The sequence below is a fragment of the Telopea speciosissima genome, chromosome 1 (genome assembly GCF_018873765.1).
Source record: "Telopea speciosissima isolate NSW1024214 ecotype Mountain lineage chromosome 1, Tspe_v1, whole genome shotgun sequence".
Lineage (NCBI taxonomy): Eukaryota > Viridiplantae > Streptophyta > Magnoliopsida > Proteales > Proteaceae > Telopea > Telopea speciosissima.
In genome coordinates this window covers 24,518,842-24,538,085 of record NC_057916.1, presented here as the reverse complement: position 1 = coordinate 24,538,085, position 19,244 = coordinate 24,518,842, and the positions used below count along the sequence as shown (strand labels likewise).

General features: G+C 39.5%; 1 protein-coding gene across 6 annotated transcripts; it reads right to left on the bottom strand.

Annotated features, from left to right (window-relative positions):
- Window positions 1-1,384: 1,384 nt before the first annotated feature.
- LOC122647375 (protein BREAST CANCER SUSCEPTIBILITY 2 homolog B-like) lies at window positions 1,385-18,553 on the bottom strand. Of its 6 annotated transcripts, XM_043841864.1 has the most exons (22): window positions 18,359-18,553; window positions 18,119-18,265; window positions 17,478-17,761; window positions 16,753-17,162; window positions 16,634-16,677; window positions 16,425-16,552; window positions 16,185-16,339; window positions 15,657-15,779; window positions 15,344-15,574; window positions 15,156-15,237; window positions 15,007-15,057; window positions 14,836-14,911; window positions 14,627-14,738; window positions 14,462-14,533; window positions 13,173-13,368; window positions 12,909-13,091; window positions 12,597-12,739; window positions 12,459-12,521; window positions 12,129-12,345; window positions 2,131-2,298; window positions 1,962-2,052; window positions 1,387-1,626 (listed from the first exon to the last, which is right to left on the bottom strand). In XM_043841864.1, the coding sequence occupies exons 1-21, from the start codon at window positions 18,519-18,521 to the stop codon at window positions 1,996-1,998; spliced, it is 3,105 nt and encodes a 1,034-aa protein (XP_043697799.1). In that variant the 5' UTR covers window positions 18,522-18,553; the 3' UTR covers window positions 1,387-1,626; window positions 1,962-1,995. The 6 variants fall into 6 exon arrangements, with proteins under 6 accessions (XP_043697470.1, XP_043697660.1, XP_043697799.1 ...); XM_043841535.1 differs by having other exon boundaries at window positions 1,385-1,629; window positions 1,964-2,052; window positions 16,753-17,761; XM_043841725.1 differs by having other exon boundaries at window positions 1,385-1,626; window positions 12,597-12,736; window positions 16,753-17,761.
- Between the last annotated feature and the right edge of the window lie 691 nt (window positions 18,554-19,244).

Here is a 19,244-nt window from a genome sequence, read left to right as displayed (position 1 = left end):
AAACACGAATGATCAAGGCACACCTTTTTTTTTAAACCAAAAAAAAAAAAAAAGGGTGCACCCTTGAAAGCTACATGCATTACCATCACCCTCTCCGGCTTTGGAGGGTAACTGGAGATTTTTCACCCAATAAGCTAAACAATGAAAGTAACGGTACACGGGGCTTACCGCCTGCAAGATAAGGGTAAAGGGCTCGGCTATTGTACTGTTTCCAAAGGGTGAACAACGTGGCGCTTTACATCTCACAAGACGTCTCTAAATTCTGAAGGAATCCTGTTTGGGCTTCGACCCAGACGATCTAAAGCTCAAGGGAAAAAAAAAAAAAAAAAAACGGATATTTGTGTTGGTGGTTGTCCACAGGGGAGTAACGTTCTTTGACAGCTTTCTTTCCATGGATTGCTCTGAGGATGTACTGCTCACCTAAAGACTAAAAGGGTGCATTAGCACCAAAAAGTTAGCACTGAGCAGTCATGATCAAATGCAAAGAGAAACGTAAATTGCAACAATTAAGCCTGGGGCTTGTTCCACCATTTTCCTGAGAGAACAAAAGCAGGGAACAGACACTATCTTCAGCTTTACAACTCAACCAAAAAACAAAATTTTAATCTTGTTCATCGAAAATGAAATTTCTTCCCAATAAGAACGCATGCCCAAGATTTATGGCCACAAGACAAGCAGGGCAAAGCTCCTCCATATTTCAGTGATTACTTATTAACATGGCTACTCCTAAGACTTGTGCCAGCAATATAAGATTATACAAACTAATCCAAGTTCACACCAATATATTAGCATGATCTCTTCAGATGTTATTGACAATACTTCAGATTTGGATATAGCCATTTTACATGGAAGCAGGAATGGCGAGATAGGTGCCAAATGACTCCCCCCTCCTTTCTTTTTCTCTCTTCAATTCAAAAATTTTAAAATACCAGTTCCACTATACATAAACCCACGAAATATTGCTACTGCTTCGTCAGGATTCCTCTTCCATCGTACATCTGCTACATTCAATATTGTTTAGAAAAGAAAAGATCTTGAATTTAGCTGGGATTTACAAATCCAAAAAATTAAAATGTTGATGCTGGTATTTACAAAATCAGTACCTTGTTAGTAGGGACATGTTTCCAGTTACTGGACTGCCAACGCATGGAGGTTTTGTTATGCTTGCAGGAACCTGCTAGCACCCAACTATCCAACCGACCCTGACCAGGGAAAATATAATGGTTGTAACAGCTTGTTGAAGGGACAATTCAAATAAGCAAATCTGGCCTTGCAAGAACACAAGTTGATTTCACACATTCAGGGCAACATGCTTTAGAACGGGTCTTTCCTGCCAACAACTACCAATCTGTTTTCATTTCTTTCATATGTCAGGCTCTTCATGATTTTCGGTTGATAGGAAAGGCACCTCCAGATGACTTCATTCACATAAACAGCTCATATTTTTTGAGCAGCAGCGGCCTATGGCTAAGTACTCATAACAATGAAGATGCTGTTCTCCCCAAAGCATTGAAGATGTTGAGCCCTACTGAACATAATGTGTGGCCCCCTCAAAAGTCAAAAATCAGAGTTTTGGAACCATAGCAGTGCATCCATGCCAAATTCCAGCAGCAAGAAATCTTCAATCTTAAAATACCACAATTCAACAAAAGTACTTAAGCACCAGTTTTATGATCATTATGGTCTCTAGTAATGCATATTCATCTGTTTTTCACATATCAACCAACAATTTATTGAACAGCACTTAATGCAAAAAACAAAACTCAAAGCCCTCACGATAGGATAGCGATTTGAATGACATGTCAATAATTTGGAGATGTATGAGAAGTTGAAACATTGTAAGAATTCCCCACAAAAAACATCCCCAACAAGAGGGAATGTACTAAATAAAGCAAGACTCCACATTGAGATCAGCTAACAAATTACAAAACATTAAAAGGTCAGGAGACAAAAATGCTTACAGGATACTTAATACAGATACATTCCCACAACATCCTAGCTGTCACATCCACCAATAATGATTAAAACCCTCTCCCGGAGTTTCTGAATGGTCTGCATATAAGGGAATTCAATTATCAAGGTTACTAAACTAAGACAACATCATTTGAAATTTAGTAATAAAATGCATACCAAATAAGAGATTTTTGCCCATTTGCGAGCGCAGCTGGCAGCTTCTTTGAGATGAGAACAGCCAGGAAAGTCATAAGAGGTCAAGTAAGTAGAATTCTCTGTTGCCTCTGCTACCCAAAGGTGATTCATCTTGTCACGTGATCGCTTGACTAGGTTACAGAAGCCAACCTATATTAAAAGTAGCTTTATAATAAAGCAGCCAATAAATAACTCGTGGTGAGAAATAAACAATGGAATTTTTAGAACTGACACCAATTGAATGAGCACAAATAGACATCTTTCTTTGCATGACCATAATATCCAACATCTCATGAACAAACAAACTCCTAGAAGTTAGAGCCCAAGGTTTGTCTATTCTGCTCACAATACAAACCGTGGGCTGACTTCTTCATCTTCTCTCTCAGTCGATCTCTTGTTCTTCTCCTTTGTTCTTATTACTGCAGGTTGTCTTTAATGTACTGATATTGCTACATGGTATCAGATCATTAAAGATCCAGTGGCTGTTTCAATTCTTCTGTTGTGAGAGTGATGCAGAATGATCACCAAATAGGGCTTATTTCTTTAGAAATAGGCCTAGGGTTGGGTTATATACATGTTGGGCCTTTGTTCCCAAGGGTTTTTTATGTATTAGGCCACTTTAATGAGCCTAAACTAGGGGCATATAGGTTGCATACGGGATTAGCCCAATACTTAGTTTATTTTCCTATTTTTAGATTGAACCGGTTTAGAATTGGTTGCAGCCAATTGGTTCAATTGATCTAATTTAAGTGAAGTGATCCTATTGGCTAAGAGGTTCTCATATCCTATTGGCTAGTAGGGAATCTTCTTTATTTTAAGTAGCTTAAGTTGTTTTTAAGTCAATAGGACTCTATTTTGAGTCTATTTTAGTTTCCTAATCAGTTTAAGTTATCTAATAGGTTAGGGATTGGGTTAGGCCTTTCCTTTTTAGAGTAGAAGTCTATTTTTGAGTCTTTTATATAAGGTTGTAAGGGGGCAAAGCCGGGAACACGAATTTGATTAATGAAAAAGCTTTTGCTTGTTGGCTGCCATTGTTGCTGCTCCTGTGCTCCTTGTGAGTGTGCATCCTTGTGGTTCTATCAAGGTGGAAAGGGACTGGTGGAATCCGGTTGACTCCTTACGCCGTGACAGCTGGGAGGATCTTCTTCAAATTCGAAGGTGGCTTTATCCTTCACAACTATCGAAGCTTGCTACCAGTGGAATCTTCAGTAAGTTTGACGCCAAAATTCTTCTTCTAATCCTCTAATCCTTTTCCCCAATTGATCCCCTTTATTTTTTGTTTGAATCCCATAAACCCTAACTCCATTAAAGCCCAAAACCTGCAACTCAATTCTGTCCAGAATTGCAGAATTTCAAAACTCATCCAAACCCTAACTTTTTTATACCATATTGACCCCCTAGACCTGCCCATTAATACCCTATAAACCCCATTCCCAAATTCCCATCCTAAACCCTAATTTTGCCCTAAAACAGCCCCTAATCAGCCCCAAACAGCAGGCTTGTCCAGACCTTGCTTTTATCTGGCTCCTAGTAGGATTATCTCCTATTCTAGGACTACATTAGAGAGTTTCTCTCAATCTTATCTTTGTGGTCTAAAGCAACCAATACTAGATGATAGTTTGTTTGAAACCCTAGTTGATGAGATCATAAAGAAGTATAGAACTAGGGTTTATTATTGCTATGAAGATCCCTCACTATTCTACTTTATTGGTGCTTCTTAGATGAAGCCTGCAGTATGCAGGTTTTGAAGGTTTTTGCAGATTTTTTGGACCTTTGATTACTTTTAATCCACCCATCGGATTGCTCTCATCTTTTGGGGCATTGAAGCCCGTGCTATTCAAGTCCTTCAATTGTGATATGGTGGAGTTCTCAGTTCTAGATGCACAGGAATTGAAAATCTCTCATTGGTTGGCTGTTCGATATATCAAGCTTCTGGCAGTATCGATCTTCCACATTGATCCAAATTTGTTATCTGGATCTGGTTGCCTTTTTAAGGCTTTAATAGAGCTATTTGATAAGGTCCTTCGACCTAATTTTAGGGCTGATCTGAGCCCTCGTTTTGGAGCAACGCAACTTCTCCAGTTGCTGCAGCGGTACTCTGTTTTTGGTGTTACATCGACAGTTTAGTCCCTTCAGAAATTATTCAACTGGCTCTTGTGCTTCGACACTTGGGACTGTGTTAGGCATCTGTTAATGGTTATTTGCCTTCAGTTTGGAGCTCCAACAGTACTTGTTTATTGTGCTTCTTTATTACTCAAAATTACTGGGTTTCAGGTTCAACATTGTCACTCTTGCATGCTGGTGGTAATCTCTTCTATTGGTTTCTCTTACCTTCAGTTTGAAAATCCCTCACTATTCTACTTTATCAGTATTATATTGGTTTCTTGGGCTTTGTATATTGCTGTCCAGTTGGTTACATAGTAATAAAAGAAAGCAAGCCTCTTGTAGACAATGTTAATGTCCAGATTACCTCTATCAAATTGAATGGTGCTTCCAACTACCTTCTCTGAGCCCAAGCTGTGGAAGTTTATATCACAGCCAAATACAAAAAGGATAATTTGACCATGACACCACCTGCCCCGACTGCTGATAATTAAAAGGATTGGCAATCAGAGAATGCTACTCTACTCTGCTGGCTTTGGAACAGCATAGAACCCTCTATAGCTGCCAATTCTATGTTTCATAAGACTGCAAAGGGAGTATGGGATGAACCCAAAGAGAGAATTTCTCAAGACAAAAACATGTCTAGGATATATGATCTGTATGAAAAAATTTCTCCTTCAAGCAGAATGGGAAGTCCATTGGTAACTACTACAGTACACTCAAAAGCATCTGGGAGGCACTCAATGTCGATCAGCCTCTCTCTATTGACATTAATGTTCTTAAATCTTAACAGGCAGAGTTTCCTGTTGCTAAGTGTTTATCTGGTTTGGATTCTGACCTTCAGCCTGTCAAGAGTCAATTATTAGCTAGTAAGAAGATTCCCTCTATCAATGAGGCTTATTGCAGAATTCAGCGAGTTGTGCCTTCTCTAGTCAAACCTGATTCCACTCCCTCTCCCAAGGATAATTCAGCCTTTGTTGCTAATGATGGTGGCCGTGGTCGAGGTAATGGTGCTTCTGGGAGAGGTTGTGGACGTGGCATAGGTGGTGATGACAATCCACCTTTTGATCCTGTTGTTCGTTGGTGTACACATTGCGGTCACCCTAATCATACCATTGATAAGTGTTGGATGAAGCATGGCAAGCCCCAATGGGCGCAACAACAATTTGCCAATAGTACTGTTTTTTATGGAAATACTGAAACGGTTCCTCCTACTGATACTAATCATGGTCCTTCACCTGGTGGTAGTGTCTCCTCACATGCTGCTATGAGCAATCAGCTTCTTAAACGATTTCAGAAGCTTGAGACATCGTCTTCCACATCCATAGCTACATTAGCTCATTTAGGTACACCTACATGTTTTACCTCCTCATCCCCTACTCCCTGGTTCCTTGACTCTGGTGCATCCTCACAAATGACTGGTAAACCTCATTTGTTTACTTCATTTCAGCAATCTGATTCTCCAGCACACATTGTTCTTGCTGATGGATCACTTACTAATGTTGTTGATCATGGTGTTATTCCCCTATCTTCTACGCTTTCATTATCTATTATTCATGTTCCAAAAATGCCTCTTAATCTCTAGTATGTTAGTCAATTGACAAAACATTTTAATTGCTCCATGACATTTTACCCGTCTCATTGTGTTTCTCAGGATCTCAAGACAAAGATGACAATTGGTGGACATGAGAGGGATGGTCTCTACTACTTTGATGTTGCTTCTCCGTCTACGGTGGTGTCTGCTACCTCCACTGGCATTTCCCCTTTACATTGGCATTACCGACTTGGGCTCCTTTCTTTATCCAAGCTACAACATCTAATCCCCAGTTACAAGTCTATTTCTCGTCTTGACTGTGAAGCTTTTGAGCTTGGCAAGCATCACCGTATTGTTTTCCGTCATGTAATGAGTCTAGACATCAGTCTTTGTTTCATTTAGTTCGTTCTGATATTTGGGGCCCATCGTGGGTCAAGAGTCAATCCGATTTTATTATTTTGTGTCCTTTATTGACGATCATTCTCGCATGACATGGTTGTAACTTTAGAAAGTTTGTTCCAAGGGTCTTTTTGGTATCATTTTTTATTTATTTTTTTTCTGACACAAACATTTTTACAAGTGTTTGGTATCATTTATGGACCCTATTTCTATTTAAAAAACATCAAAATAATAGAAAAACCATAATAGAGTTGAGACCTTATTATGGATTTTGGCCAAAAATTGTTTTTAGTCATTTTTTCGGAACTTTAATGAGCATGTGCTTATAAAGTCCCAAACTTGAGGGTAGAGGAGTCATTCCCTCATTTAATTAGAAAGGCAAGTTCCGACCTCCTTCCTCCTGCAACCCCCCTTCTCCACCCCTTGCATTCTTCTTCTTCTTCCTCCTCCACCGGCCCCTCTTCTTCTTCTTCTTTGAGAAACCCCACCCACCACTCCCTACAGCAACCCAAATCACCCCAGCTGCCCCTACCCCAACCCATAACAGAAGCAATAAATGGGTTCGATTTTTTCAACCCAAAAAATGGCAAGGGTTTTTGGGTTGAAAAGAAAAATGGAGAGGAAGAAGATGGGAGGGAGAGGGTTCAATGACTGTGGTTGTAGAGGGAGAGCAAGGCTCGGCTGGGTTTCGATTCAAGAAGAAAAGAAAAAGAAAAATAAGAAGAATAAGAAGATGGAGAAGAAATCAGGTAAAGAAATGACAAGGAAAAAGAGGGTTTCAGATTGGGGAGGAAGAGGGGTGAAGAGATGCCCTCTTCACCCACCACTTAAACTACATATGCGCTTTGGGCCCTTTCTTCAAAAATTGTTAAAAATCATTTGCACCAAACCAATTTTTCATTCTATAATCAATTATGTTTAGTAGTTACCATACAATTTATTTTTTTTTATCAAAAATGGTTTTCAGTAGTGATTTTTTTTAATAGGCCAAAAACAAAATGAAAAATGATACGACAAAGACCCTGAGTTTATGTCTGTTTTTAAACAATTTTATATTGAAATAAAAGTTTAATTTTGTGTCGGTTTGAAAGGTTTGCGTACTGACAATGCTCTTGAAATTACCCAAAATGCAATTTCATCTTTTTTTTCTAACAATGGCATTATTCACCAAACCAGTTGTTCTCATATACCTCAACAAAATGGTGTGGCAGAATATAAAAACCATCTTGTTAGACATTGGTTAATCATTAATGTTCCATATGAATGTTTCCAAGGTTTATTGGGGTGATGCAATATTGACTACTTGTTTTTTGAAATACCGGATGCGTCCTCTATCCTTCATAATAAAATTCTCTTGTCTGTTGTTTTTCCACATACTCCCTTGTTTAATTTGCCTCCTTGCATTTTTGGTTGGTAATGTTTTGTCCACAACCTTCATCATGGCCTTGATAAATTCTCTCATCGGGCCACCAAGTTTAAATTTTTTGGGGTACTCTAGTATTAAGAAGGGCTACCGATTTTGTAAGTGTTGGTGTCACCTTTTTTGAAAATATACCCTATTTTGGTGATTCGGTTTCTAACTTAGGTCTTGTTTCACCTAGTCCACCACCCCTTCCTCAACTCATTCCACTTGAAGATAAGGACTCTATTACTCCAACCATCATATCCCATCCTCCAAGGGTGCCTTTACAGGTATTCAACCGCCGTCCGAAGCAATAGCCATCTGCTATTGTCGTTCCTCTGCTTCCACCGTCTAACTCTTTGCTTGGAGATCCTTCCTTCGTCATTGACATCCCTATTTCGCTTTGTGGGTACCGCAACCTCCGGATGCAGGTTCAATCCGCCTTGTGGGCAGGATCCGTTTGATTTGGAGTCCCTTGGCGACAGGGGGTTTGGGGTCATGTCATACATATGTTAAAATAGGAGTCGCCACCTAAGATTCGGGTCTAGGACCCAATGAGCGGTAGCCCTATCCAGGGTGAATGGGAGGGCTACTTGATTACATATAGTCTGGTCAAAGAATCTAGGTAAGTAGTCTGGTTACAAGAATGGGAAGGTGTTAACATCCCACCTCGCCTGGTTAAACCGGTCTTTCTACTAGATGTTAGATTCTGAAAATTCCCCCTTTGTAACAAATTATATACCAACATGCAAGGCTAAATTATGATACATGAAGCATAGGAAAGGAAAAACAAATATGTTGTTTAACTATGTACACTAAATGAATTATTTTAATGATCTGCATTATGTTGAAATAAAGGGAAAAGTAGAAATGTATACATGTACGCAAAACCAATGAAATAAAGAAAACAGAAATGTAAGATACAAGATGTCCCCCGGCGTAGGTGAAGACGGATGATTGGCTTGCCTCTCTGTTGTTGGACAAAGTAATGGCTAAATAAGATGGGCTAAAGTTACTTGGACACTCAAAAGGGACTTTTGCTACTCAAGCTTCGGGCAAAGTAACAGCGCCACAAGAGTTTTGGGAGCCTATTGCTTGATTCTCGAACAAAATGATGGCATCACATGGACTAATGGGATATATAATGAAGGATATGGGTATATAAGGGTAGAGATAGGGTAGAAAGGAAAAGTCCAGTAGCTCGGGTAGCGGACAAGGTAATGGGAGTGGGTTTCGAGGTGGGAGTTGGGTAAAACACTGAAATGGGTTAAAAGGATCTCTTGAACACTCGAAAGGCCAAAAGAACTGGTTGGAACGCGCTTTCTGAGAAGACTTGGAGGTATGTCCAAATGAGGCTATCCTCTACATAGATTTTTTGGATGTTTCACATTATTCTTCATTAAAAATAAAATAAAAAAAACTGTAGGGAGGCTCCGCTCCCCTACACCCCTTATTTCTGTATCTCATCTCTCTGCTTCTCTCCATACGTTTTCTCCTTCTCTTACATCTCAGTCAATTCCTTCCCATCACAAGGCTGCCTTGTCTCACCCTGGGTGGAAAACTACAATGTAAGTGGAAATGGGTGCGTTGCTATCTGGCAAGACGTGGACATTGGTTGACCTACCTCCCGTTAAGGACCTTGAGCAGTGTTGTTAGGTGTATCATTTTAAGTATAACACTATGGTTCAGTAGAGCGATTGAAAGCTCATCTGGTAGCTAAGGGTACCTCTCAGACTTATATGGTTGACTATTTCGAGATTTTTTTCCCCGGTCGCATTATGCGCATCCTGATTTCTTTGGCTGTTACTTTAGATTGGCCTCTTCACCAGTTGAACATCAAGGATGCCTTCTCGTATAGTGAATTGTAAGAAGAGGTTTATATGGAGCAACCACTTGGGTATGTTGCTCATGAGAAGGCCACTAAGAAAGTTTGTTGATTGTATAAAGCCATTTATGGGCTGAAACAATCCCCATGTGCATTGTTTGATAAGTTTAGTAAAGTTGTTGACGCATATGGTTTTTCTCAAAGCTACTCAGATCACTCAATGTTTGTTTGACGACAGGACTCCAGAATTATTATACTGGTTGTTTATGTGGATGACGTCATTATTTCTGGTAAAGACATCTGGGATTGCACAGGTTAAGACATACTTACAGCAACATTTTCAGATGAAAAATTTGGGTTCTCTCTGCTATTTCCTTGGTATTGAGGTTGTCTGTAGTAAGAAATGACTTAGTTTGTCTCAACTGAAGTATGTTCTTGACCTTCTGAATGAGATAGGAATGTTAGACTATAAGCCTATAGATATACTTATAGATCCTCATGTCAAATTTGGTATGTCTGATGACAAGGATATTGAAGATAAGCATCAGTACCGAAGACTTATCGATAAACCCATATATCTTATTGCTAACCAGCCTGAGATATTTCCTTTGTTGTTCGTGTGGTTAATCAGTTCATGCAGGCACCAAAGCAAGTTCATCAGGAAGCAGACTGTCTTATATTAAGATTATCTCAAGGGTGTACATGATGATTGACAGTCAACTTCAGGCCATTGTACCTTCTTTGGAGGAAACCTTGTTATGTGGAGAAGTAAGAAATAGACTATTGTTGCTTGTTCTAGTGTTGAAGCCGAGTATCGAGCTATGGCTCACACTGCTACTGAGTTGATGTGGCTTCGGTCCTTTGTTCAAGAGCTTAGTTAGCCTACTGACAAGCCAATGGAAATGTTTGTGATAACTAAGCAGTCATTTACATTGCTAATAATCCTGTTTTTCATGAGAGGACAAAGCATATCGAAGTAGATTGTCACTATGTTCAGGACACAGTGATGAAAAAGTTGATCTCCAATCCGTTCGTTAGTTCTCCCAAATAACTTGAGGATTTTTTTCACCAAAGCCTTGTTTCGGAATGTTCGGCTACAAGGTTGTTTCAAGCTAGGCATGGATGATATTTATGCTCTAGCTTGAGGGGAAGTGTTAAGTGTTACTTTATGTGTAGGCCCACATGGTTTGTGTTTCTATTGTTATTTCTATTGCTTAATTGATAGCATAGTTAGTGAGGGTAGTTTAGATACTTTACTGATAAGTTCTCAAGTCAGTTGGTGTACTGTTGAATATTATAAATATAAGTTAGAACCCACAGTTTGTCTATTCTGTTCACAATACCAACTGTTGGCAGACTTCTTCATCTTCTCTCTCTCAATCGATCCCGTCTTCTTCTCCCTTGTTGTCTTTCTTCTTATCACTGCTGGTTGTCTTTAGTGCACTGATATTGTTACAAAAAGATCAGGTGAAACAGGTCCAGAAACACTGCAATAGAATTAGGGGGTTTGAAGGATATAGAAAACCCTATGAAGGTGGTACAAGCAAACCAACAGCATTCCCCTCTATGAACCATAAAGTCATAAACAGCACCCATTAACAATAACTGTGAATGAGAACCTGCTCCAACACTCTCAAGGCACCCATTCCAGAGTCAAGAAGCTGCCAAAATACCATAACCAAGAGCACCAAATTATTGAAGGAGAGAAAAACCAATGAAAGACGGAAAGAATGCTATACACAATCCTGCTAAAAATATGTTCAGCTATCCCCAATTGCTGCGTATAACACTTGTAACAACTCTGAATCTTTAGCAATGAACCACCCAAAACACCTTCGCCTTAGGCCTTTTGCCTATCTACTGTGCAGATTTTCAAACGAACTATTCCTTTTGAAACAAATATACCAAGCGCTACTGCTCACCTACCCTAACGGATGCCCCCGCTACCATTACATGGTCTCTGACGGACGCCGAATCTTCGTCACTCAGTTCATGATGGATTACGAAGTCCCTCTTGAAGTTGCTGCCGATACATACCAACTGATCGACCAGCTCCAGACGTTCTCTCCCGTCCTCGACTGCCATCAGCCAGATTCTATTTCCTTGTCCACTCCTTAATGTGGAAAACCAATTCCAAATAAGGTCTGCAGAAAATAATGCCTTTCCAGCTTTGCCTCCATGTCATCCAGGATAGTGATGATCTAGCCAAACCCATTGGATAAGAATCCCAATAAATAAGATGTCTGAACTCATTCTTCATCCTATATTAGACACATAATGCAGACATCAGGAAGAACAAAACTGGTTTATTATGGTCTACACAGTGAGGATGTTGTCTACAACTACAGTCAAAATAAATAGAAAAAATGGAATGGAACTTCTTTAACTCATAAAGCCTGCTTGTAAATTTTAAATGTCATGTTCCTGGAGTGATGCACATTGAGATTTGAATGGAACTCCTTTCTTCCACTATCTAACGTCTGATTCTCTTGATAGACTTTCCCCTTAAATTTTCTCAATCTAGGGCTGGTCCTGATTCACGTTCATTCATCAGAGAAAATTAAAATGTTACCAGGTACTGGTAGATATATCTAACATGTGAACTGCTACAAAAGTGATAATCTATTCTCTTTCATAGTATCATGGTATTATAATTTAAAAATCAGTTTTCTTGCGTATAAACAGAGTACGTTTTTATACTGTGATGATGTACTCACAGTGGATCCTTCAAGGTTACGGTTGATTAGTGCAGATGAATCATTATCGGTATCTGGCAAGCAGAAGCTAACAGCAAGCAAACAATCTGCAGATCCTTCCGAATGAAGCTCGGGGCCTGATATGGAGCCATCGGTCACAAACACCCATTGCCTCTTCTGGTGACCAGATGTATAAACTTCCCCAACATAGACAACAACAGCAGCAATATCAAACTCTCTGAACCAATCAAAAACAGGCAATTATATGTAACCGTATGAAACATTCATGCACAACGAGCACCAGAAAAAGAACTGGACAAGCAATTGTAAATGCTCAGGTAAAAAGTTGACCTTGCCAGAGGAACTTCACCCAAATTTGACAATGAGACTGATTTGCGAGGAGTGAAAAATGGTCTAAAAAGATAAAAACAAATATAAGTTGGGGTTCAAATTTTTTTGCTTAGGGTACAAAAAAATATAAACACTTACTCAAAACATTCAGTTGCTAAGGGAGATAAAGGTTGCCATGAAGTAGTAGATCCCCTTGCATGTAAATAAATTGTATCTGAATCAGAGTTTAGTGCCTTGAGCCCTGTGACAGTATATGCCTGCCCCTCGGCAAGCTCAGACTGCTGTTTCAGTGAAGAAGCACTCTTAGACAATGTTAGGGAAATAATTAAGGAACAAAAGAAAATAGCAAGAGAACGGTTTCCCAGAAAGAAAGAAAAAAATAAAAGAGAGAATGAGGGGAAACAAGATGGTGCAAAGGGATTGATTTAAGAAAAACTCACTAAGCCTCACCTGCCTCCCAGTTGGGTTCCATATTGTTATCAAGCCGTCCCTCATGCAACCTTTCCTATGGCAATATTTACTAGTTAGCCCAACCACTCTCACTCTCAGAAATGGGGTGACATCTCTCCCACTAAGGCCTGCATTTTCGATAGCTTTCTCAATCTTTTTCTGCATATCTGACTGCCTCATTGCCTGTCGTCACACCTCCTCATGGTTAAACAATTTCATTCCAGATACAGATAAATTTGTTAATGGAAGTCTGTGAATGTCCACCTCTTGTTTTGCCTGATAAGTAGCAAAATAAGTTAGCTGCTCTGAACTCATTGCTGCCATCAGAACTTCTGGTTCAGCAGCTGTCTCAAGGATCTTAAGGATTTTAGCCCCCTCCTCACTGTCTTCGCTTTTACGATGAGGACAATCGATATCCTTTTGAAACTCTGACATGACACCCTCTGCAATCATAGAGCGCCTGCAATCAGAGAATAAAACAGCACTACATAAATGATTCGGCTTATAATTACATGACCAGTCATAACAATACCTAACAAATTCCAAAGAAAATAGACAGATGGACTAAAGAAAACAAATATTAACCAATAAGTGCCTGTCCTGGTTTCTGGCATAAATAACTGTCTGTATACCAAGGTTGGGATAAATAAGTGCATGTATACCAAGGTTTCCCACCGAGATCTTGGCGAGACAATGCAATCTTCTCATTTCATCTAGCATCTCGTCTCGGTTTTTCAGAAAACCGAGATATTACCGAGATCTCGGCAAGTTTTTGTTTCATGGCTACAAGCATAATGGTACCAAGATAGCATAGTACATCCATGTCCTTCCAATTCAAAGACATGCTTTCAACTTAAAGATGCATGCAGGCACAAAAACCAAGAGGATAGGAAATTCATTTCTACAGAAAGCATTAGAAACCAGTAAAGTTAAGATAACATTGTGCAGCAGCCAGCGGGAAGATGATGCTCAGGGCATGTCTTTGACTAAAGAACACAAATATTAACCAATCAAAGTGGTAAATCTGTCATGTCATGAAATGAAAACCTAAAATACATAAAATCGACACATGAACTAGTTTTGCACGGATTAGCAACACTCGACTCCCAAACAAATGAAAATGCAATTCACATGTCTTCAAGCATAATGGTACCAAGATAGCATAGTGCATCCATGTGCTTCCAATTCAAAGACATGCTTTCAATTTAAAGATGCATGCAGGCACAAAAACCAAGAAGATAGGAAATTCATTTATACAGAAAGCATTAGAAACCAGTAAAGTTAAGATAACATTGTCTAGCGGGAAGATGATGCTCATGGCATGATCTTATGAAATTATGAACATTAGAAGAACAATCTGCAGACGATATATTCATTTTAGGACAACTGCCGCGCAATTGGTAGTGAGTGGTGCAGTAAAGCCCATCCTACCAGGAGGTCTCGGGTTCGAGCCTCCTCGTCCTCACCTTCCCTCTGGCCCAACAGAGTAGGTACAGATCAAAAAAATGCTGCAGACAAGGATTCTTCAAAAGTTTCAAACTAAGAAAAGTCACCTCTGGTTGTACAATTGGACCATTTTAGCCTCCATCTTTTCAGACCTCACAACAGAACCTCCATTATTTAACCTAAATGATAGAAAGTGTAAGTAATTTGTACCATATCACAAGCACCAGATAAGCTTCAAGTACAACATAATCAAATTATAAATCATTAATTACCTCTCCTTGTAAAGAACTGGGTAGATTCGTGTGACTCCAACTAATGTCCTAGGGACCATACCACCACCACCCTTGATGCACCTAAAAGCCAATGGGGAGCCTAGACCCTTGCCTAGAAAAATCAAATAGAAGGCACAAATTAAATGGCTGCAGCAAGAGAGTGTAAGGTAGATCCAAATAAAAGCCATCTCAAATTTAACAGAGCATACAGAACCCCAAACGATCTGCCCAACATGCTCTATATGTCCCATTTATGTGGCACAGTAAATGAACTTCCGTAGAACCCTGAAAACAGAAGCAAGAGCCCAAAACTATTGGGATATACATTAAAATTTTCAAGTATTAAAGTTTCAATGGAAGACACAAGTTAAGCTAAGAACCTCAAGGGGTGAAATTGGTCCAGCCCAGCCAGACAAACCTGCTCCCCAAACCTTCGGAATGCACAAAAGTAAATTGTAAGAAAGAAAAGAACTCACTTCAAAGAACTCTAACCTAGTCCAAATTATGAAAACTCAAAACAGAGTAGTACCCGAAGTTTCTGACCCACAAACAATTTTCCAGCAAGAAGCTGTTTTGACAATGGGACATCCAAAAGGGCATCCAATGAGTACCTACATGACAAACAATAGAATGATATAAAGAATTTACCAATTCTACAGCTATGCCATGTAAAAACAAAGTGCTTACATATTTGTGCAAGAAGAGGCACAAGCTTACCACCCATCCGTCAGCTCTACTTTTCCAACATTACTGTTCTCAAACCAATTTGAGCCACTAATCTTTTTAGCATCTTCATGTGAAGGCATAGGATGTCTTGTCTCAAGCTTAGGTTCAGGGTAGGAACGAATGGCTGAAATGCACAGTACCATCATTGAAGCAGGTGATGCATCCCCTTCCACAATTCTTTTGACTGCAGATCTATGACCATGATTTACTTCTCTCTCATACCTATTATCCAAGGGCATAGTACATGGTTCTTATAGATGTCATAGCTTACTCTTCCAATATAACTAGTTAGCTTTATAATTACCTGTATTTCAGTTCCTCAATGACATTGGACACAGTTAAATATCTACCAGAAGCTTCAACAGGATAACATCTTTCATAACATGCCAGTTTCCAAACTATCCACTTGTAATGATTTGCAACCCACCTACACAGGGTGGGGGAAATCAATGGTGCCCAGATACAGTGTCAAAATTCACCTAAATAGTGCACAGTTGCATTGTGACATTAACCCCTTAACAAAGGATGAAGCATTTCCATGCTCATCTAGTATGAAATGTGAAAAATTTATAGAAATTCATTTTTATGAGAAATGCATAGAAATTTATATCTATAAAATCGTATTGTAATTCTTACATTATGTTTTACATCCCTATAACTTGCATCACAAATAAAAGGTCCAAGAAAGCATAGGTCCACGATCAACAGGACTAACTTCAAAGAACCAGTTCCATAATACCAAATTAGTTAAAAATAGTGTGCAGAAATAAACACTTCTACCATGGTCACGGGGCAAAAATTTATGAAGGAAAGAAAGAGTGGCAATATTTACTCTTTGGAAGCATTAAGCGTGGAAGCTCCAGATTTTGACAGCATGTGATGAAAAGCCTCTCTTCCAGTCACATCTGAGCCAGATTTGTCACAGAACATATACTTTTCTGCGCTATCTGCATTCATGAACTTTACCTGATCGGGCACATGCTCTAACTAGATAGATTCAAGTACAATAATATAGAATCAGTGTCACAAAGAAATCTATATATAAGAAAAAATAAGGCGTCGTATGTCATACCAACTTTTGGTAGCAAGGGGGCCCCCGGAAAAATTCTTTTACAGTCTTTCTTTCAGCCTCAAATGGATACCGAGTGGAAACCTTCATTTTGTAACATGAACCTTCAGACATTTTCAATGCAGCTGGACCTAAAAATGAAAACACATCCATAAGAAAGCATAAGACAAGAACAAATACAGCCTATCAAGACAGCATTTTCAACTCTTTACCAGTAGGAAGAAGAGAAATTGTGCTGGTCAATGGAGTGATGAACCTGAAGAGTATATAGATCAGAAAATGTTACACAGTAAATCACTGAAAGTGAGTTTTATTTAAGGGGAGAACAAACCGGGAGTTGCGCGGCCTTTTGAATGGAGATATAGAGCTTTTCCTTCCAAATCTCTTCTTTTCACAAGGAGTATGCTTCTGATTTGAATTAGCATGGCCAATGTTGTTCGAAATATCAACCAATGGCCTGCCCAAAGACCTTGCTAGTGGAGACATTCTTGAGCAACTATCCTTTCCCAATGGATGTTTAACAGGCACAAAAGGCTCAGAATCTTCACTTTTTGAAGATTTTTGCTTACTAAATATATTACTGGTTGTTGTAAATGTTTCCTCATGTATGAAGCTATTTGAACCAACTTTCTTTGGTGAGTTACTCCCAGAATTGTTGTCCTCTGCCGAAGCTATTGACTGCTTTTGGCTTGAAATCAGACCCATAGGGGATCGGAAGGTTTTTGATGCATGAGCATTTTGCTGCAAACAGGGAGCGTAAGAATCATTTTCTTTGTTCAATGGAATCTCACCAAATGTTTTCTCTTTGAAAATTGAAAACAGTGAATCATCTCCAGTTCCCTCATTTGGTAAATTGCCCAACTCTGCATCACCGAGAAGGCATCTCGCACGGTGCAATGCATCACTAGAAACAGAAATAGATCTTCCACCTGCAGTTTGGAACTTGATTGGAGATGGGATAGGAGAAGATTTACTTCCCACAGATAGTCGAAGGTCAGGAACTGTCTGTTTCTGTGGATCACTTTCTGATGAATACAGTTCAGTTGGAAAACGAACCAGATCCCTTGGAACTGATGTAGCAGCTAGACTCCTGTTCTTGTGCAAACCAGCTCTAATCTCCAAATTCGATGAGTTCCCAAAAGAATTCAATTCATCAGTAGTTGGCAAGTTCCTTATATTTCCAAGACCTTGAAAATTGAAGTGATTATTGTTTTCCTCCAAACCCAGCAATGTCTTCGCTATGAGGAGACCAGCAGAAGATACACTCACTGTCTTCCCAGAGCCTGTTCGGAAATGAGAATTAGAGAAGCAGTGCCTATCTTCTGTGGCACACACTTCACCTATATGACACAAAACCAAAGGAGTTCAGCCTTTTTATTGGAGATAGCAAATTATATCACCAAAGATATAGGAATGGAAACTGTTAACGGATGTACTCTATTCAAAATGAAACTCAAATGCTGAACTAAAAGACATAAAATCATGAGAAGGAACAAAAGGAATTGGAAGACCAAAAAAATTCATCACATCACATTATTAACTCAGAAACTCCCCACTTTTGCGTGCAGCATTTCAGCTTAGTCAATTTAAGTAAGTACGACAAAGATTAAATTGTACATGCGTGAAAAAAAAATCAGGTCAAATAAGTTCGTATAAAAATTTTTAGAAAAGAATAAGAGAAGAAAAAAGCTACCCACCATTCCTTGCGGCATCCTCCTCGCCGAGGACGGATAATGCTTTCAATAGGGAAGACTGTTTTACTGCAACCGATTTCCCCGATCCAGTGCGGAACATCGGAAGACCATCATTGCCTCCGGCTTTGGTCTGCATGAGCTTTGACGATCCTGCAGAAGGTGCCACTAAGAGTCTTGATAGGCTCATGGACAGATTGAACAAGAACGAACGAGAATATCAGAGGGAGCGATAGAGGTTCTTACCTTGAAACAAAAGATCCGCCATGGAAGGGAGACGGGGATCGGGGTGATCATCTCGTAAAATTAGGGTTCCGCGAGATTCTTCTGGTCTGGTTTCAGACGGTAGGACAGAAATCTCCCACCGGAAATTATTCCCGGCCTCGGAAAACAGCTGCCACGTCGTCATCCCTAGTCGTAGTGTTGCCCTTTTTCAGTTAGGTTTCAACTTTAATAGTTAGGGCTTTTTACAGAGGAGAAAAACAAAAACCGAAGCTCATCGGCAAAACTTCTGCTCTCTGGTCTCTTCCTCCTCCACACTACTCCACTGTTTGGCTTTGGCAGCTCACAAACATTTCTGGGAGCGGGAAAATGGAAAATTGAAAATGAGGGGTTAAAATGGTGCAAACCTTTAGTACCTTATGCTTTATTGGGATTGGATTTGAATGTAGCGTAGTCTATACCCTACTTCTTTATATATACATATAATAAATATGGCGCGTGGGATTTAATAACGATTGACTAACTCGCGGCAGACCAGAGTTGATTCACTGATTCAGATGGTTTTATTTAGTTCACGCCTTCACGGTATCAAATCCGGTATCGGCTGATTCCGAAACAGATATTGATACGTATGCGTATCCCTCATATTAGGTCTTGTATTTCAAGATTCCGATATGTTTTATTATTTATTATTTTAATTTTTACCATCCAAGATTATGGTAACCGATAGGGCCAATACCAATTCCTAAAACCATGCTGATTCATGATTCACCGTGAGGTGGTTAGGGCTTTTCTTGAGGATCAGATTTGAAAATGCCACACCATTGCACTTTTTTCATGGATTTTTTATGGTCAAATGTTCTCTGTATTGGGGCCGCAAGCTGCACCCAGACACATGGGGGTGGGCGAA